The sequence below is a fragment of the Punica granatum genome, chromosome 8 (assembly GCF_007655135.1).
Source record: "Punica granatum isolate Tunisia-2019 chromosome 8, ASM765513v2, whole genome shotgun sequence".
Classification (NCBI taxonomy): Eukaryota; Viridiplantae; Streptophyta; class Magnoliopsida; order Myrtales; family Lythraceae; genus Punica; species Punica granatum.
The window spans coordinates 22,428,939-22,450,485 of record NC_045134.1 but is presented as its reverse complement, the minus strand read 5'-3'; the positions used below and the strand labels follow the sequence as shown (position 1 = coordinate 22,450,485).

At 38.3% G+C, this 21,547-nt stretch overlaps 4 protein-coding genes, 1 long non-coding RNA gene and 1 pseudogene across 26 annotated transcripts in view; 3 read left to right on the top strand and 3 right to left on the bottom strand.

Moving 5' to 3' along the window:
* The window catches only part of LOC116216014 (putative disease resistance protein RGA1), a 250,966-nt gene that overhangs the window by 147,102 nt on the left and 82,317 nt on the right, over window positions 1–21,547 (top strand). The gene's annotated exons all lie outside the window — the stretch shown is intronic.
* LOC116188853 lies at window positions 6,487–6,846 on the top strand. Its single transcript, XM_031518313.1, has one exon. It carries the CDS (start codon window positions 6,487–6,489, stop codon window positions 6,844–6,846), a length of 360 nt encoding a protein of 119 aa, XP_031374173.1.
* LOC116216030 lies at window positions 7,327–9,192 on the top strand (annotated as a pseudogene).
* LOC116216037 lies at window positions 11,530–12,049 on the bottom strand. The gene is made up of 2 exons (XR_004158612.1): window positions 11,869–12,049; window positions 11,530–11,777 (listed from the first exon to the last, which is right to left on the bottom strand). It is a non-coding gene; the product is annotated as an uncharacterized LOC116216037 (long non-coding RNA).
* Window positions 15,537–16,418, bottom strand: LOC116216033 (protein SENESCENCE-ASSOCIATED GENE 21, mitochondrial-like). Its single transcript, XM_031551952.1, has 2 exons — window positions 16,155–16,418; window positions 15,537–16,023 (listed from the first exon to the last, which is right to left on the bottom strand). Exons 1-2 carry the CDS (start codon window positions 16,226–16,228, stop codon window positions 15,786–15,788), a joined length of 312 nt encoding a protein of 103 aa, XP_031407812.1. The 5' UTR covers window positions 16,229–16,418; the 3' UTR covers window positions 15,537–15,785.
* LOC116216034 (indole-3-acetic acid-induced protein ARG2-like) lies at window positions 19,125–19,909 on the bottom strand. Its single transcript, XM_031551953.1, has 2 exons — window positions 19,715–19,909; window positions 19,125–19,590 (listed from the first exon to the last, which is right to left on the bottom strand). The coding sequence occupies exons 1-2, from the start codon at window positions 19,783–19,785 to the stop codon at window positions 19,371–19,373; spliced, it is 291 nt and encodes a 96-aa protein (XP_031407813.1). The 5' UTR covers window positions 19,786–19,909; the 3' UTR covers window positions 19,125–19,370.

The following is a 21,547-nucleotide window of genomic DNA, read 5'->3' as shown; positions in this document are numbered from 1 at the left end:
TGGGATCAACTCTTCGAATTCATATCCACAATAATTGGTCGCGTTTTCATGTATGGACAGAAATGCAAGTGGGGCAGTCAGCCTGGCTTTCACGACCTTTTTTTTTTTTTTTTTACTATTCCCTCCAATTAGGCAGCGGATCAGTGGGGGGGGGGGCAAAGAGTCTTTGTCCAGATGGTACAAGTAAATTGATCTGACAGAAATCAATGGCGAGCGCTCTCCTTTTTAATTCCTCTCCTGTTGTCATGAGATGCTAAAACAATAATCATCAAATTGGAGGCAATGGCTTCAAAGTTCAAGCCACGACGAGATCCCAAAACTGTGATTCGGTGTCACTTTCCGATCGAGAGCAGGGCACAAACCTTATACAGGATCTCATTTGCATAACTTTTGTCTTTCAAGATTTGAGCTCAAATAGGAGCGAGATTCAACGATTAAATGTTACTCTATTTCTTAGGTTGCGTTTGGTTTCATAGTAAAATTTTAAAATTAGATTTTGATTTTGATTTTGAGTGGTATAAATGGGGTCCACCCTTTGACTTTGTATGTGTTATGTTGTTTTGTTGTGGAAAAAAGTGATATAAATGGAGCTCACTCTTTGACTTTGTATGAGTTATTTTGTTTTGTAGTGGGTAGAGTTAAGTTAGAATTGTGATTCTAAAATACCATCTTGAAACTCACCTCATTGATGTTGCATATTATTAAATGTAGGTCATATTACCCCTTCCGTCAGAAGGTTCCATCGAGTTTTTAATGACAGACAGACAGAAGGGGCAATATGATGTACATTTAATAGATCGATGTCAAAATTGATGTAAAAACCTTTTTGATGTCAGATTTGATGTAACGGCTATGTCTTGATGGGCAAATTGTTAGTTTACTCGAAAATCAACCGATCAACTTCCGCAATAATAGCAAAACGCCCAGACATGCAACAAGTTACCTAAATCTAACGCTGTCCGCAATGTTAAAACCAACCAAAAAAAAAAATTATGGACAATAAAAGAAAGGTTGAGAATACTCACCTGGTCATCTAAGAACAATTGGCCGTGTTGTGTCGTGCTATCTTCTATTTCTCATCATATTTGTTCTCGGTTGTAGCTCCATCTCCCTCAACATCTTCCTCTTTATCGTGCTTGGTTTCAATTAGAGACCACTCCATCAGTGCCTGCATTACAAATTACTCGCAGCACATCATCCTTATCACAATCATTACGCAAATTATTGTAATCATCAAACGAAATACTCGAGAATCGAATGGAAAGAAGTCTACAAAATAAAAAACATTATTCATTTTAGTTGAAAAGATACCATTTTGGTTTGGAACTTGACTTTCCCTTATTATATATTGGAGAAAAACTCCCTGATACACTTGCAGGCTTAGGAAAGACAAAAATGAGCCCATAACCTCAAATAATTTCATTCACAAATTTGTTCATGTTCGGGCCGTTAAATTCAATTCCCCTCTCTTTTGTAGCAGTTCAAGCAATAACTTCATCATCAAACTAAGATTCATCTTTTTAAAACACAATTTCAGCAAAATTATTATCCAAATGCATACCCTAGACTCAGCCTTCCTCTTTTTATTAGACATCGCAGGTAGAATATCGACTCGATGAGCACATGCAATGCTTCAAAGCAATTCAAAGTGACGTACTAGCAAGCTCCAATTCGGCATAAGAATTTTGGTTAAGGGCGTGAAGGCTGCAGCTCCTATTTTTGACAGCTGCGGCTCTTGCACCCTGCGACCTAACCTTGAGTGCGGAAGTACAGATTCGCGTGGCTGCTGCTGTATTTTTCGTGCGCGGCTGCAGCTCCACTTCTCAGTATTTTTCTGACACGAAATTACTCGAACTACATGAAAGGCAAGTGAAAAATAGTGAAAGGACCTACAATAAAATTGACGAAAATTAACTACACGACTAAGAAAAGCCAAAGAAACTTGGATTAACTCCCAATTAGCGTCAAATTTAAAGCCAATGGCTCGACGTTGCAGTATTCTCAACGGCCCATTGATTTTATCGAGGATGTGCTCCTCTCGATCCGAATAATACCATCGTCGCCTCGATTGCCATTTTAGCTCCTTCCTTAGTCTCTAGACTCTCTTTGAGTTCTTTGTATAGCCACTTCAATAAAGTTTTCATCCATCTTGCACATTTCTTAAATTCTCGTTTCACCTGTGAAGGTACAAAATTTGTAATTAGTTTGGGTAAGTGAAATATTTCTTATGGCTATGGCCCAAAGTTGCTCTAATTGCCTTTGTGTGTCCTAAAATTTCACACAAAATCTATTTGGCACCATATAGTTTACATATACGCATTCAAGCCCTAAAATTTTACGAATGGAATATTTTAATTAAATATACATGTCATGTTTAATTGTTGCCAAAGAAACCATCTTGAAGGGATTTTGGTCGAAAAATTCATTAAGTTTCCGCATGTTATGGGTGGGCGTGTGTTGAACCAAAATAAAAACACAAAGGTGGGTACGGTATGTAGACTTAAATTTTCCTGGTTTCTAGTCACAACCATCCTTGCAGCTTTGATGTCTTCCAACACGAACAAGAACAGACAAAATCCTAAACTTTTCGTACGATTCCCACAGACGGCATCAATGTTACAGAACTGTGATTCGAGTTCAATGTACGTGTGATCCTCGTGCTCTCGAACAACCTGTAAAAGCGGAAGATCGGAGTATTGGCTCAATTTTCATCTCCAATGCTCAAGTCAACTGGAGTTCTCACAAGAACAATAGTACGTAAATTATGGACGATGAATGTACCTTGATATTTATACACGATCATGAAAATATTTGTTACTTTACTCAATGGGATTCTCGATATATTACCTGGATATTGTATCTTCTCAAATCAGGAAGGATATTTGAGTTCCACACCGACACAGGCCAGCCGCATGCTGCGCTAGGCCCTCCCTAGGCTCCGTTGAGCCTAGCTGAGCTTCGCCCTGTAGTGGGCTTGAGAGGCCCTCACGGCCCATTAGATGTCGGGCTCAAAACCCGATCCCTAATAAGAGATATGAACTTCACGAACTTTTTAGAATTTGGTCGTCTGTTTCACCAAAAAAAAGAAAAGAAAAAGAAAATAGAGATGTCGGACATTTTATCGATAGAATGCCAGCTAACTCGTACGTTTTTACGGGAAATCAAAGCTTAAATCTTACTAGAAGTAATAATTTCAGAAAATCTTGTACTATGCCACGATATGAACTTTGAGGCAAAATTCAATCCCCCAAGAAAAAACTTCGAGTCAAAATTATATTAACTTTTGGGTAAGTTCTACAAATACCATATATAGTCTCGTTAAAAGGTAGTGGCACCCTCTATTAAACTAGGACGATAATATCTCTATTTAAGGACGTTGATACCCCTTGTGAATTCTAAAAATGGACATTGAGCCACTCATCAGTGGTATAACATGACCTTTTGAAACTCTAAGGGGGCGTTTGAGCCCATGAAAAAATTTCTAGCGGTGTCAGCGATGTTAAACAGAAGGTGTACTTCTTGAAACAGTCTGGGATATCACTATTCTTCGACGAAAGTACATAGAGTATTTGTGGAATTTGCACTATTAAATAATTCTTTTACTGTTTTTTTTAGATAGACAGGGGTAGGCCAAAGAAAATTAAAAGATACAAAAACGGGATATAGATGTTCCAGAAATATTGTCTAGTAACAGAGGGTCTACACCATAAGGAATCAACAAAACAAAAAAAAAAGAAGTGAAAATCCAATGACGAAGAGACGAATCTCGTCGCAAGCCAATTCACACAACAATCTCTCTTTATGCAACATTATATATATATAGTTTCTCTTTCACTAAAAAAAAAATTATATCTATAGTTTCTCTTTCTCATGTAATATTGCATGTACGCTTGCAGGGGCAGCTGTTCTTGAAACAAAACATGTTCCATGCGACATGTCAAGTGGGCACCTACACGTTTCAAGAAGTGGAAAGCACCTGTCCCTCTCTCTGCCCGATCCTCGCTTCTCAGTGCTCGAGGAGTGTCGATGCTCAGTTTTACTTGGAAAGCATATACCTATAAGAGGTTGCTCCAGGTGGCAAATTTGTTTAAATTCTCAAGTTGAGAATTTTTTTTTTCGATTACAAAAAAAAACACGAGTTTATAATAAAAAAATGGGACCTATGAATTTAGTATAAAAAAGTGCATAAAATTTAATAAAAGGATACATGTAGTTTCATAATAAGAGTTGAGAATTATAATCCCACATTAAAAAGATGAAAAAACAACCATTGATTTATATGAGATTTGGGTATAACCATTTATTAGCTTGAACTTTTAAGTGAAAATGAACAAAACTAAGCTTAATGAAAATTCAATATGGTATCAGAGCCGTGGTTACGCGTATACAGGCCCACGCGCATGTGGCACCCACACCACGCCAAGCCCAATATGTTGGGTGCAGCCAAAGTGCGCCTCGTGTTAATCCCCCATCGCCCGAGCACCGAAGAAGAGCTCGGCTCAAGGTCAATTGTTGAAGAGTTGGTGTTTAAGGCTACGTGACAATGTATAGGTAGAAATAGACCACATGTTGCACGTAATGATGAGTGTTGGGAATTATAATACCACATTGAAAAGATGAAAGAACAACCATTAGTTTATACGAGGCTTGAGTACCACGACTTATTAGTTTGAGCTTTTAAGTGTAAATGGACTCGAACCCGTATAAACCCAATAGAAATTCAATAATAAGAATCGAATCTGAAATTTCAAAATTATCCGTTATACGTGGACTATTGCATTATATCTCCTTTTTCAAATTTAGATGGAGGCTATTATTTGGCTTAATACAAAGAAAGGGACCCGATTAGTGGCACGGGAACTTACCCTTAACTCGAAATGAGAGATATGGGTTCGGCTCCAGGAATTCTCGTACCATTTTACTTTCCTCCTTCTTATACTAACTTCGTTCACATTTTTTCTCTTTATAACCGAAAAAGAAATTAGATTAATTTTTTTAAGTAATAAGAGAGGTTATAAATTTAATACAAAAATAAGTAAAATGAGATAAAATATTCTATATAAACTAAAGTAGAGTTTTGAAAGGCTTATAAAGAAGAGTAGCAAACACAAATAGAATGATGTTTTAATATATGACTCAAATCAATTTTTATTATAGTTTAAACGTTAAAAAATATAGATATCCTTAAATATAATTTATTTTATATGAGTAGCCCTATTAGGTTACTGTAAAGTTAGTGCTAAAAATATAGACCTACAAGTAGAAAATGAATGACCTACTTTCTATTTGAATTCATAAAATTATCCCAATCAACAAAAATGTCTCAATGAATCCATGGTTTAGAGCTAATAGATTATCAAGTAAAAACTCCCGAATTATTTTTATTTCTTATTATATGCATATATAATGATTATGAAATTATAGAAAAATGGGAAGAACTTAGCAATTAATTGATGCAAAAGCTAGCAATTTGATCGACTCTATTCATTTGCACTTTCATATATAGGAATAAAAGTGTTTTTTCTTTCTTTTTCAATTTTTAAAATTAATTTATATATATATAAAAACGTAAACTGTTTATATATATTATATACACATTAAGCTAAAGGAGAGTACTCCTGGCACTCTGCTTAAGCCATATGTCATTCAAATGGTGACTCTTCAAAAAATAATCTAAAAAATCTTCCTCCTTTCTTTATAATTTTAAAAAACTCTTACAACCAATTTTGGGCAATAAATATTTTTATTTTTTTTCAAATTCTTTTATTTGATTCCTACTTTAATAATCATCAAGGGATATAACATGAGATTGTGAATTTACAAATACAAAAAGCTTAATAAAGTCACAATAATTTTATAATTTATATGATCAAAATGTTTGAAATATGAAATTTTTCATCATAAAACTACTTCGCAGTATTGTGCTAGTTTCTTTTTCAAGTATTTATATGTTTTGGAGAAAAGAAAAATGACAGAGGGCAAAAAGTGAACAATAAAGAAAAAATTGAGAATAATTTTCAGTTCTAAAAATGGTTTAAGATTAAAAATAGAAAATTTGAAAATTAATTTTTTTATAAGTACAAAAATAAAAAGAAAATAATTGTGTTATCTGGTAATTATCCGATAATCAAATCAACTAATTCTTAAATATTTTTAGTTAAATATAAACAATTATCTTGACGAACATAAACTTGAAGGCCGTAGCAAAGCACGGGTTTTTAATACTAGTGATACAAAAAAATTCACTGTCGAGGAGTAAATCCGAAACCTTTTAATTTTGATCAATTGAGTCAATGATTTATTTCACTGCAGTAAGCCCTCTTCTTCAGTTAAAAGAAATTTTATGGTCTAAAGACAAAGACAATTACCATTAAAAGTTCAAACAAATTGTCCTCAAGTACATCAAAGTTTCTATAAAACACTGTGCATTCTTGCTCGTTTATGTACATATATACAACCGGACAATTACCTCTGCCCCGAAGAAAAATGGATTTCCGTCGTCTCCTCTTCCTCCTCCTCGTCATCTCCGCATCCACCGACTCTTCCGCCGCCGCATCTTTTCCGTCTGCCTATGAGGTCCTCCAGCAGTTCGAGTTCCCAGTGGGCCTCCTGCCCGAGGGGATCACAGCATACGACCTGGATACCGGGACGGGCAGTTTCTCGGCCCAGCTGAACGCCACGTGCAGCTTCGAGCTCGAGAACAAGTACACGATCCGGTATGAGCCCATCATCGAGGGCGTGATCATGACAGGGAGGATCGAGGACCTGAAGGGTGTGAGCGTCAGGGTCCTGAGCATGGTGTGGCTCAGCGTGGTGCGTGTGGTCAGGGCAGGGCCAAAACATTAAGTTCTCAGTTGGGGTCGCCTCGGCAGGGTTTCCCGTGGAGAACTTTGAGGAATGCCGAGGTGCGGATGCGGGTTAGACTGTGAAAAGGAAAAGGGGTCTTCTTCATCGTAGACTTCTTCGTATTCATGGGATGAGGCGATATAAGAGGGTCGTGATGAGGCCATGCTAGCTCTCTTTGTCTGTCTGTGCCACGCTCTTTCTTTGTGGTGATGTAGCAGTTTAGTTTGTTTGTCAAGGACTAATTATAGGTAATGTATGCGGTAGTTGAGCTATGAGAGGTATATTTCTCTATATTGACTAAGCTGCTCCTAACACTACAAAGTTCCGCTCATATGGACGGACAACTCTGACCCCGAACACGTCAATTCCGTCTCAATTTGGTCATAGAGACGGAATTGGGACAGAAAGTGGCTTGTGCATATGAACCGTGTTCCAAAATCATAGAGATGAAGGGGAAGGAAAAGAAATCAACACGCACAACAAAGGCTCATGCACGATTCAATTCTCAATTCTGAGTGACATTTCATTCATATTCCAAATCAATCTAGACAGAAAATCTGTGTTAGTTCTTCAAGAGATATGAATCTGACACCTCAAGGGAAGCGAACTTTGTCATCACTATCCAAGCCAGCTTCTCATCAGTGACAAGCCATTTGGTTTAATTGCCAAGGAAATCTACCCGTGTAATAGTGTACACCCTCGCATGTTTTCGATACTTCATAAGACTGTCGTATTTCTTTATTAGCTAAAAGGATTTATGTTTCATTCCTCTGGAACCCAAAAGAAAAGCCAAGGAAATCTACTACAATGGGAATCTACGTCAATGGTAATGGGGAATTCCGCCTTCCATAGACGGCAAAAACCATGTCAACTCGTCCCCCATGAAAACGACAAACGCTGCGGTTTTGGAATTCCGGCATCATCATGCCCATATCCTCGTCGCCTCGTCGCCCTCTCCACCGACTTCCCCTTTGAGTCTCTCTCTCTGTTCACTTCCATAGCCACAGCCAGCAAATCCATTTTCTAGAGAGAGAAACTGAAGACTGAAAGAGAGAGAGAGAGAGAGAGAGAGAGAGAGTAGAGCTTCGATGTCGATGAAGCGTATGGCTTTCGGCAGTCTCTGCCTCTTCGTTCTCCTTCTGTCACCGGTAGCAGCAGCCGGCGGCGGTGGCCGGCCTTTGGTTTACGAGGCCCTGCAGGGCTTCAACTTCCCGGAGGGCCTCCTCCCAAAGGGAGCCACGGTACGAGCTCGACGAGGACACGGGACGGTTCCGAGCCTACCTCAATGGGTCCTGCAGCTTCTCCCTTGAGGGCTCGTACCAGTTGAAGTACAAGTCCACGATCAACGGGTACTCTCATAAAACCAACTCTGAATTTCGGATATATGTCGAAATTCAACGTTGTAGGATAGAGGACTGACCGCCGTACCTTAATTATTGAATCGATTCATGTCTCCTGCCCCAACATTTGATTGTATTTCAATGGTTTTTATGCATTTGTTTGTAGATTTTGTCTAACAATGATGAGTCCCACCATGTAGAATGGAGTTAAACAGGGAACAAATAACTAACTAGTGAGTGTACATGGAATCTCGAGGTCGGGCTGTAATGTGATTTGATATTGTTGAATGATCATTGCCATCTTTTTGAAAAGTTCAAGCTTTTATTGGTTAGGCGAATGAGCGCCGGGTGTTGCATTCTTGAATGATACGGTGTCAATTGTCAAATGATCGGGCAGTGGATATACGTTATTATTGTTAATTGTTATGCGATTGACAGGTACATATCGCAGAACAAGCTCACAAAGCTGAGCGGGATTCGTGTGAAGGTGCTGTTCGTGTGGCTGAACATAGTGGAGGTAGTTAGGAGAGGGGATGAGCTCGAGTTCTCAGTGGGCATCGCATCGGCTTCTTTCTCAATTGATAACTTCTACGAGTGCCCGCAGTGCGGGTGTGGATTTGATTGCTTGAGTGGCCAAACGAGCAAGCTCAGGACAAACCTTTTTGCTTCTTCATGATAGATTACATCAAGAGGTCAGTACTTGTTGTCCAAATAACAGCCGTCTCTTGGTCGAGTACGGTATCTCGGGCAACAGGAATGTTGTTCTTCTCATTACTTGCCCTGTAATATAAGAGAGCTCGTAAAGGAGCAGATTGTACAAGAAAAAATAACAGCATGATGCTTCACTTGCCATGGTACGAGGTTACGAACAATTGAAGTGATTTGGGGGCGATGCAGATAGCGGATTGTTTTAACATGGGCGTCTGACATCATTTTCTTTTATTGTGTGGGCAATTCTATAGCATGGGTAGTGAGTTTCAACATAATTGAAGAAATTGCTTGGTCATTTAAAAAACGTCGATCTTTAGTTTGCTTTGACAGCCAAATGGTGCGCGCGAAACATGCGTGTTCCAGCTCTTGCCATGTCTGTGAGGGAGCTACAGAGTTCCATGTCTTTCGCTTTGGTTCAATAGCAGCATCTTCACCCTTTCGTTGATTTTTTCTCTTATGAAGAATGATCGTGCTTGTGCTTTGGTGGATATTAGCAGTTCTCTTTTCTGGTTCTTCCTAATTAATCTTTCTGAAATGGATGATTCGGAATATACATGTTTGCTTCTCTGTAGAAACTATAGAATTAATTATATGGATGTTGCCGCTGTTAAAATTAGACTGATCTTCTTCACCATCATTCATTTGTTTGTGAAAAAACACGCGGCTTGTCCTTCTGAGTATATTTCTGGGTTGGAAATTCGGGATGTTGCATCCTCATTGTATGAGTTCTCTTTTGTCATGCCATGAGATATATATTCTCCAGCAAATGCTTAGGTTTCCTGCTCCATTGTTTGCCTCTTTTTCCTTTTGGCGATAGTTAAGAAGATTCATCCAACAACTATCTGGTTCATACCATGATGCATCACCTCATATATTATCGTGTAATCTGTCAGGGACCCCGAGCGAGTGTTCTTAATCCAACTAGGTCTAGTTGGATACAATGTATATTGCTTAAAATCAATCGGGTTGTGGTGAGTGGGCAGTCTTTCTTTTCGGGTTTAACTGTCGACGTTGCAAAGTTTAGGATGCGTGTATGTTCTGCTTCTTGTTTTAAAATCAAAATCGCGCTAAGGTTGGATTGCACAATCTCATCTGGAAATGTGAATGTGGCTTTTGCTCGCCCAAAAGAACAACTTATCCTTATCCTTTGACCTTATTAATTTTTTTTTTTAAAAAAATTAATTATTATTACTAGATGATGTACAACAAATCTGCTAATTTTTCAATGGTGTGGCATGAACATTTTATTACGGGATTTCTAATCTGAGGACATATTTTACGGGATTCTCTTTCCCTTTGTATATCGGGCCATCTATGTACATTATTTTCTTATTAGGATAGATTGATTAGTTTCCATTTTACTGAGATTTATCTTTCAGAACGAGCAGCATGTATTTGTATATATTCATTAACACGTCAATGAAGGATTAAACTTTTCGGCTCAATCGAGATTTAACACATTTCAATGGTTAAGCCGACCAACGCGGCATGATAGTTATCTCGTATAATGGGAAACTATCATCCTGGATTAATCCTAGAGAAATGCTGTAGAAATATCTCATTCCAATGTTTAGTTTATTGGTCGGTAAAGGTTAGCGGTTGGCCATTGCTTTATATATGAAGATGAAATATTTAGGCGAATGCAGATGAAAGTGCTTCGCATCGCATCGTACCATTAACTTTTTTGGGTGCTTATAATTTAACCCAAGATGAATCATCGAGTCGGGCTTTCGTACTGAAAATAATATACGATATTTGGATCTTTAAACATGAGCTAGACTTCGGGTCTTCCATTCTAAAAGCTTGATGTAAACAATTAGTTAAAACTCAAGGTTGGTTGTCTTGAATAGATTAATGACTCAATCAAACAGACAACCGGTGCCCTCTGGGATTAAATAAAATCAAGTTGAGGTGTCCATCCGTCTGTTCCATTGCTTGCCCCAAAGGAACAGTCGGCTGGAATTTAGGAATAACAAGTAACGTCTTTCCTGTCCCCTAATCATTAATCATCTAATCATTAATCATAGAACATGACATCTTCTCTTTATTCTACGAATAAAATTCGAAGCAATCAAAATAAGTTGATTCTGATAATTCGATACATTTTCTATTAAATTAAGTTCTCGAGTTCAAGTATTATAACTAAGATAATCTTTTATATTAATGAGTCGCTCGAGGCAAATCTTGATTAATCGGAATCTACAGGATTCGGATAACAAAGTATTCTACTGAAGAAGAGAAATCGGAGAAACACTATAACTTCATGGCAATAAAATACATGGCGGCCCGTGGGCCCCACTCAACAGGAGATCGCATTATGCCATGGACGGGAGAAGTGCTGTAATGCTTTTTGACAAGGTAGAATTGGAAATTTAAATCCAGACTGGCGTCATAACATGAGAAATTATTACATGAACTTAATTGACCATGTCAGTCATGGACCAGGCCAGTCCCTAGCTAACATTATCCAAGGACTAGTCGGAATGACTTATATATCCAGTCGTGGTGCCAACTGGATCACAATTATCGAATACTTCTATACGTGAACTGTATAATTAGTCGATCGACCGTTTGGTTTAATCCTTGGATAGTTGGTGGAATGAGCTCCTGTAATAATTTTTTTTCCGGTCTGTGTCAGCTCTCGATCAGTTGCTGTGCTTAAGCACTGCCGCCCGCAGCTCAGCCACGTCGATCTCCGCTGCAGCGCTCTCGGGCCTGTAGTATCCAGTCTTCGGATCCGGCCCCCACGACACCTTCTCTACGGACTTCACCTTTCTCCTCGCCTGCTCTCTTCAAGGCAGCGCCACTCCTTCTCCGCCAGTCCTCACACTGCTAGAAGCAGCTGCACCTCCCTCAGCTGCCGCCACCGCAAATCCCCGCCTGAAACCAGAAAACCAGAAATAATTGAGTATTACTGATTGCCGTTCGAGAAGCTTACGGAGAGAGATATTTCAGTCTGGATGGGAGTTACCTGATGATAGCCGTGGCGGCTCCCTTGAGTACGAGGGAAGAGATCAGCTTAACGCTTTGGAGAGAACGAGCCATGATCGACGAATTGGTTGCTGCTGCGGAGAGATCTTCTTCGTCTCCTCCTTCGTGTCGAAGTTCTCTGGCGACAGAAGGGGAAGAAGAAGAAGAAGAATTGCAGAGAGACAGAGAGAGTTATCTGTATATATAGAGGAGAGAAGAAGAGGGAGCGGAAGGCGCGCGTGAAGGGACGGGGAAGGACGGATCGACGTCATGCTTCGTTAGGAAAGGCGTTAACGCCGTTTACTAATTAACTTTCCTTTTATTATCAACTTGTAAAATTGCATGATATCTTCATTTCTACTTGTGATAATAAATTAATAATTGCCAATTAAGTCATTTATAATTACAGATTGGGTTTTTCTATCGTATAACCAATAATTACTTACCATACCTAATCAAGTTGATCATTTAATAAACATTCCCGAATCTTTTATGCCTAAAGTACCCTTTATTGCAATTTTGGCAATAGTCCAACCTAGTTAATTCTCTCTTCTAATTAATTCTCATTTCTGCCAAATTTTTGTTCATAATTACTAAATTTAATAGATATAATTTTTGAGATAAATAAACTCTAAAATCCTATCTAAAACCCAAAATTTCTAATCTCTGAAACACTAATTGTAAAACAGAAGGAACATAAACTACACCAAACAGAAACGGGATATATGCAGGCCCCAACTGTGTGGCCAAAGAGCTAATTTTAACCTTTTAAAAGTAAAGCTATTGACAATAGACAAGATAAGAAAAGTAAATATTAAGGAGAAAAAGATCTTTCAAACTATCTCAGTAGTCACTAATAGTTGTTGAACTTATTATTATATCATCTGAATTTATCACTATAATTAGTTGAAATAACTTGTTGTCGTTATCTCAAAGTTTCCCTCTATTTTTGCAGGGTAATTTTATATTATGGTCTATTAGTTAATTACTGTAATGATCGACTGGGCATGGCAATAATGTACTCGTAAGTCGTAAGATCCAGGAAGTTCTTCTTCTTGAGCACAATAGAAACTGCATGGACTGTACTTTGGGGTCATGCAAACGGCAAACATATTCAACTCAACAATAATAACATCCTCCAATCTCTTTGCCAAAAATACATCTTTGGGCCTCGTCCTAGATGATATTTTCTATATGAAAAATCTCTTCAGCTCCAAAATTGAGATAATTAAGTAGTATGATCTCGCTCATCGATAAATCTCAATGACATCATCATTATAAAGTATAAAATACAGTGAAAATTTAACCGAATAAAATAAGGTAACAAAATGAACTTAATTATGCCGATTATGTCATTGATATCCATCTTACAGTTAATCAAATTAGAAGATCGGATAAGGGAGAAAAGTCATCCTTATTACTATCGAGTTATGAATTCGATAAAGTCAACTGTATATATACATTTTATTGTTTTGTTCTTATCAAATTTTAATAAGATAATCGTGAGTTCCATTTGCATGGATAACATATAGAAATCCATTACGCAACCCGACTGACCCCCTTGAATTTTCCTTTCTGTTTTTGCCATTTTAATTAAATTATAATTAATTATAATAGGCTCCAAAATCAACGGCGTTAACCCACTGGATCTAACGGTGACGAAGGGGCCGTAAGATTTGTGTTGCGTTTCGTTTCATAGTAGAATTTTAAAATTAAATTTTGATTTTAAAAAAGAGTGATATAAATGGGATCCATCTTTTGATTTTGTATGAGTTATTTTATTTTATTGTGCAAAAAAAGTATAAATGAGACTCACTCTTTGATTTTGTATGAATTATTTTATTTTATTATGGATAAAATAAAATTATAATTATAATTTTAAAATGTAATTAGCAAATCAAACATGCGTTTGAATATTCTTCGGAGGACTCTGTCTCCGTCTGTCGCGACGACGTCAACTCTGCATGGAAGAAGCGGCAGAGCACGTGCCTAGTTTCTGGAAGGGTGATTCTCCACCGTTGGATAGAAACGCCACTGTCCCATCAGCCCCGTCCACGTGGCTTTTGATCAGAAATTCTCTTCCCCACTAGATATGTGACGCTTTTTTTTTTTGAGAAGGAGACATAAGGCTAGTATAACAGAAATAAAAATTAAAAAGAATAAGATCGGACTTTGGAGGCCCCAAAATTGTCACCAAGAAGAAGTGACCGGAAGTCCTCAGGCGCTCCGTTCATGTGACTTTTGATAAGAAATTCTCTTTCCCAATCGCTTATCATGCTTTGAGGTTGAAACTTTGTACAATAGAATGTACATGAACAAAACTTGGAGGTCACAAGATTGTCACCAAGAAGAAGTGGCCCGACGTCCTGAGGCGGATCCCAAATGCAATGGATGCTTACCGGGAGGGAAAGCGAGCGTGAATTAACCTATCAATCTGCACACGAATTAACCTCCTGATAAGTGTGATAGACTCCAACCGTCCATTCTCCTCAAGAGCTCTATGATACCTCTAACGCTTATTTGTCTGTGAAAGCATGCTGCTTGGGCTTCCGAGGACATTTCTAGGTCAGAGTCTTGGACTGTTATTATGTCCTCGTTCTCATTGTATGCGCTTTCTTCGGTCTTTGTCATAGTCTTCGACAAATATTAGCGTGTCCGAAAACTAATATGATGCTGTTGGCTAATTGTACTGTTAATAAATAAATATTACTTTATTAAAAATTTAAAAATTACTGAAAATATCGTATAATCAGGATCTAATATCAATGTCTGAGCTTACATGTTTACATATGTTACAAAGGATGTGCCACAATATCGTGTGAGAAACTTTAATCTCGTACTGGTCCTTAACAAATGCCCTAGAAACTTCTTATTCGTGTTTTTTCTTCATCAAACGCCAATGAAGGTCCACATTGCATCCTATCTAAATTGTCTGGGCGTGTTCATACGACCTAGGACAATATGTAGGATATTTCAACCCAATTTTGGATCTCTAACATGAACCAGACGTCAAACTTTTTATTCTAAAGCTTGATCTAAACGTTAGCCCAAGATTCAGTCTTGTGTAAAGTTAATGATGATGAGTTCCTATACCCAAAAAAAATTAATTCAATAAATAAAGTCAATGATGAGTTATCAAAAGGGGCAGACAATCGGTGCCCTCGAGATTAAATAAGTCAAATTGAGTTATCCATCCATTTCCACCGTTTCTCCATAGAATGAACCAGCCGGAAGTTCAGAAATTAAACAAATTTTCTTAAACAAATAGAGACTTATTCACCAAAAAAAAAAAAAAAGACTTTTTGTTGCTTAATCATTAATCAGAGACCACGACACATTCATATTTCTTTTCTACATTATCATTATTATTCCATTCCACAAGTAATTCGATCGAAAGGAAAGAACGAACAATCAAACTTCTAGAGGAAAAGAATGAAAATCCATTGACCCAAGCGGCGGCCAGTGAGGCCAACACCAAACGTGGCCCCACAAAAGAACGAGATCGCATTTAAGTGGACGAATTTTGTACAGCGTAGGAGTATTTATACCTATTAATTGCGTTTCGTGATTATGATAGATCAGTGTCGAAATGAAATTAATCTCAATTAATAAATTAAATATATCCGTATTTTCATTAAAAAAAATACGAGATATCATTATATCATGGGATGAGAGAAGCTTGGTAGGAGGACAGAATTGTAAATTTGAATCTGGTTATAATACGAGAAATTATTACTCGAATTCAGTCCCACCTCGTACACACGTCTACAAGCAAGTATTCATTGTTGGAACCAATTGGATCATAATCATAAGATATTATGTCAGCTTATGATCGGCTCAGTCGAATGTTATATCGTGATGGACTGAGCTCATGTAATAATTTCCCTCGTTTTCCCGATCCATCCGAAGCCGGTGTACTCAGGTGCTGTGCTTAAGCAGGGCGGCACGCAGCTGGGCCACGTCGATCTCTGCCGCGGCGCTCTCAGGCCTGTAGTATCCGGTCTTCGGGTCGGGTCCCCACGACACCTTCTCCACAGACTTCACTTTCTCCTCTCCGCTTCTCTTCAAGGCGGCACTGCTCCTCGCCCCGCCGATCCTCACGCTGCTAGACGCAGCAGCTCCTCCCTCTGCCACCGCAGCAGCTGCAAATCCCCGCCTGAAACCACAAAACCGAAAGCAATTGAGCGCCCGATCGCTACGAGACGCCTTCCTCTGTATGAAGAAAACAGAGGAATTGCAGAAAGAAAGAAAAGAGGGAGGTGTTCGAGCCCGGATCATGTGAATTACCTGGCGATAGCGGCGGCGGCTCCGTCGAGGACAACGGAAGAGACAAACTTAAAGCTTTGGAGAGAACGAGACATGATCGAAGAATTGGTCACTTTTGCAGCTGGTGGATTTTCTATCAAGGAATATCGGTCACTGCTGCGACGAGATCTTCTTTGTCTTCTCCTTCTTCTCCTCCTTAATTCGATATCGAAGTTATCGGGGGAGCGAAGAAGAAGATGAAGCGGAGATGTTAATGATTTGATGAGACACTTGAGGGAGAGTGTGTGTGAATAAATAGAGAGGAGAAGAACTTCAAGAGGAAGGGAGGTGGTGGGAAAGCGCGGGGGAAGGGACGGGGAAGGAAGGAAGGAAGGAAGGAAAGGGGGGATCGCCGTCAGACGCGTGACTTGCTCCGTCAAGAAAGGCGTTAACGTCGTTACTGTAAATTAGGGGAAAAAGTGGGGACATGAAAACTTTTCTTGGTCCCTTAATGAATTGGTGGTCAATAATTTAGTCCATCAATTAATTTTGCAAATAATTTAATCCTCGAAAGATTAGTTGATTAAATAATTTGGTCCTCGAAAAATTAATTTTGTTAATAATTTGATCCCTCGATAAATTTTGCCAACAATCTAATCCTCGAAAAATTAGTTGATCAATAATTTGGTAAAGATTAATTTTGCAATAATTTAGTCCTCAAAAAACCGTTCCGCAAGACAATTTAGTGCCGACGTTTGATCATCGACGCCGTGATGATAATTTAACCTAAAAGCTGATATGGCACATCCGTAACTAACGACAATTGAAAAAATGATTTTTAATCCCCAACTCCGATATGACATCATTTTGCCAACCCTAACTTCGAAAATCTCTCTTTGTTTTTGAACAAGGGAGAGAGAGACTCAACCGGGGGTGGGCAATATGGAAACCGTATCGCCTAAGCCGACTCCAATTTGCTACAGAAAAACTGCCCATTACTGCAACAATATTCAACTTTACCGTGGCCCCATTGCTAAAACAATCTCTCTTTTACTAAGGGCAACTTAAATTCGATCATTTCTCCTCGTTTTGGTAATTTCGCCATTGTTTTCGAGTTTTCAAGTTCTTTACTGAATACGAGACATACTCGACAAAGGGGGTGAATAAGAAAATCAACATTCAAAATCAGTGGGGATGAATATAAGTATGTTTATTAAAATTTTAAGTAAAATATATAATTTTTTTTATAACGTTAAAATTTGGAGGATAATTGTGCTCCTCAGCCCCCTCGGTTCAACCTGCCTCTACAGAGTCATTCCCTTCTAATGTTAATATGGCTTTTGCTCGCCCAAAAGAACAACTTGTCCTTATTCATTCATTGACCCCAAGGGCGATCTTATTTTTTTATTTTTTCCCCTCATCATATGAGTTTTTTAATTAATTATTATTAATTTCAGATGAGGTATTTTTGCATGTTCGCATGTATATTCCAATGGTAAGGCCAATGAAACGCCATGAAAGATATTGCATGCCGTGAGAAACTTTGATCCCCATATTGAGGATTAGAATCCTTTAACCCCCATATTGATGATAAGAGTGCCACTCGAAAAAAATTTCTTGTTCCAATGTTTACCTGGTCGAAAGGTTAATGGAGGTGAAAGTTGAATTAGAACCGATGAAACTAGCGAGTCTGCTTTCAGACTTATATAACCTAGTTCTCGATCTTTAAACACGAGCTAGATGTCGAATCGTCCATTCTAAAAGCTTGATAAAAACATCATTTTTTTTTCAACATGAACCTTGATATTCAAGTCAAATTGGATCTTGACTAATCCAATCGAGATAGGTTGACTTATTAAGGGATAAAGCTCTCTCAACATGGTTTTTTGCATTCAAAAGGACTCGAATTCGAGACCTTACTTAAGCGGAATAAGTGCCGAATCGTTTAAATCAACCCACGTTAGTTCTTGATATAAACAGCTAATTTAAACTCAAGGTTCTTAATTTGTCTTGAATAAATTAATGACTTAATCAAAAGGGGCCGATTATCGGTGCTATCCGGGATTAAAATAAAGTTGAGCTATCCATCCATAATTATTCCATTGCTTGCTTCAAGGGAACGGTCAGCCGTAATTTAGGAAAAACAATCCAATTCTTTCTTATCTCCTAATCATTAATCAGAGGACACGACATTGGAAACACTTTTAGTGATACGCCACTTCCTTGCATTATTTAAGACATGCGACATCTATTGAATTGAAAAAAAAAGCGTCATTCATCTAAGTAATCGCATTAACTATATTTAATTGAATTAATCTCATTAATGGGTATTCTTTCATTTTCCTTGGAGTTTCAGTTTCTTTTCTTTCTAATTATTCGTGGAATAAAGAAATTTAGGGAGAATGACATTGCAAGTCCTATAAGTTTGTTGTTCAGACAATTTTAATCCTATAAGTTTCATGCACGGCAAATTAGTCCTATATGTTAGGTTCGTAAGACAATTTCAGTCCATTCCGCGACTAACCGTTAACCAATGCTGACGTGGACACTAACGTCATTAACTTTGTCCATGTGACAATTAAATTTTTTTAGCCAATCACGAATTGTCACGTGGACAAAGTTAACGGCGTTAGTGTCCACGTCAATATCGGTTAACGGTCAATCATAGAATAGATTAAAATTGCCTTATGAACCAAACATATAGGACTAATTTGCCGAGCATAAAACTTATAGGACTAACTTGCAGCGTTATTCTCCCAAGAAATTTATGTATACCATCGTGTCACCACAAGACAAGTGGCCACCAATAGACGAGATCCCATTATATCGTGCGATAGGAGGGTAGTAGAACCGTTAAATTCGAAACTCGGACCATAGTTGTGACGCTTGAAATTATTGCACGAATCCAGTCTATCGTATCGGTGAGGGATTGAGTGGATTGTTCACCCAACACAAACAAGTCTAGAAGAACGACTAGCCGGGTGCTGATCGGTCCAATTGGCAACCACTTTGTGAATAAGAACACATCTTCTTTTTCTTCCTTTTTTTTTATATTAACGGGATAAATGATGAACAATCGAAATATATTTCAATAGGAAAAAAAAATAATGAGACACTTTGAATTACATGCATGTCGGTCAACTAATGGATCAGTATAACGCTAAGGCAATCTTAGCAACGGATTGAGTTCGCGAAATCATTATTCTGGTGTGAGCTCTCAATCGCGTACTCTCTCATTTTCATTCGAACCCGGTCCATTCAGTTGCTGTGCTTAAGCAGCGCCGCCCGCAGTTCAGCCACATCGATCTCCGCTGTGGCATTCTCGGGCCTGTAGTATCCGGTCTTTGGGTCGGGTCCCCACGACACCTTCTCCACGGACTTCAGTTTCTCCTCTCCGGTTCTCTTCAAGGCGGTGCCGCTCCTCACTGCACCAGTTTTCACAGCAGCTCCTCCCTCCGCCGCTGCGGCAAACCCCCGCCTGAAACCACAATACCGCACAGAATTGAGCGCTCCATCGCTACGAGACGCCAATATATATATATATATAGAGAGAGAGAGAGAGGGGGGGGGCGGGGTGTGCGAGTTCGGATCATATGAGTTACCTGGCAATAGCGGTGGAGGCTCCGTCGAGGATGAGGGTCACGAACTTAACAGCTTGGATAGAACGAGGCATGATCGATGAAGCTGTCGCTGCGGTGGCGAGATATTCTTCGTCTCCTTCTTCGTATCAAAGTTCTCTGGGTAAATGTGAAGAAGGAGAAGATGGATGATTGGCACAGAGACTTGACGCTATAGACTTGAGGGAGAGACGTATATATATATAGAAGAAGAGGAGAGACGTGGGGGGACGGCGCACGTGAAGGGACGTGGGAACGGGGAAGGAAGGATCGCCGTCAGAGGCATGCCTTTCTCCCTTAAGAAATGCTTTAACGCCGTTACCGGCCAGGAAACTGGGAAAAAGGCGGGGAGAAAAGTATTCTCCTCGTGCGCGCGTGAGTTTACGGGGTCAACGCATCGTAATCCTTAATATTGAAACATTGATTTATTGCTTATTAACATGTCCTTCGAGAAGAGAACTCCCGAACACATTGCTTGGCCCGACCGGCTACCTCTTTATCTCTTGGTGTCATGTTCTTTTCTATGTTCCTAATAACTTAGGTTCTCCATTGTTAAGTGATCTTGTAAGGGCTGCAGTTCCATATTTTTGTGTTTCTTGACTTTTGTATTTTCTTAGGGTCTCGGCCCGTCTATTAAAAAAAAAAAACTTTCATCGTCAATTTAAAAGTTATTTTCTCTTCATTTCTACATTTTATTGGAAATTACTGTAGCTAAATTAAGTCTATTAATAAAAAAAAGTGTAACGCAATTGCACATATGTTTGCTTTGTAATCCATAGATCTCGAGTTTAATACTCGTTATGAAACTATCAGTGTCACTTTTATTAGTTCTTAAGCTTTTAATTTAATTGTACCATAAGCCCGTGACAAAAAAAAGGTCAGTTATATATTTTTTATCCGTGACTTAGTATAATGAAATAAAAATTCTAATAGTTAATAAAGTGGCAAGACAAGTCTCACTATCGAACTTACAACCTTTTGCTGGATAGGCAAGAGCATACATTACTGTGTTGCAGTCTCTTTCTAAGCTATAGTTACGCATTATTACGTAACCATTCAGCTTCTAGGTAGATAAGAGTTAAATGCTTGCTGTTAAAGATTTATTACATTGCTTGTGATTCTAATAATTGCTTTTTGGTGTGTATCCTGATATTCAAAAGTCTGATAGATCCTGACTAATTTAATTCAAGCTGATCGGGCTATTAAGGGATAAAACTATCTCAATTAAGGATTTTTTCCATTCACAAACACGACCTTAATAAAGGAATATGAGTAATTTTGTTTTAAGGAAAAAATTTATTGTTGAATATACTTCATTGCTGCCTGCTAGTCATGAACTTTGCCAATTGCTATTCTCAGAACTTATCGTTATAACTGATTGAAGTGACTGGTAATCGCAATCTCAAATTCTGTTCTTGTTTCTTGAGGGTAGTTTTAGACTGAATCTATTATCGTAATTAGCTCGATATAGAAAGAATGTACTTTTCTTGAGAGTGAGGATCTCTCTTGTGCTCGTGCCAGGGTAGGGTGAATACATTTTTTGAAATTTTGTCTTTAGGTGTCAATATTGTAAAACATTTTTTCGTTTTATTCCCACTAGTGCTAAAAAATTATTAAAAAAAAGTATGATGTAAAATATAATTTGAACTCACTTTTTTCTCCCATTCTTCAACTTTTGTGGATAGAAGAAAAAAGTTTAGGGTAATTTTTTTTCTCTCTTTCTCGCATGAACTTAACTGATAAAAAGAAAAAGAAAAATCAAGTCTCTTTTCTCTAACGCACACTTATCTAAAAGCACTTCGTAGTATAGTCTCATTA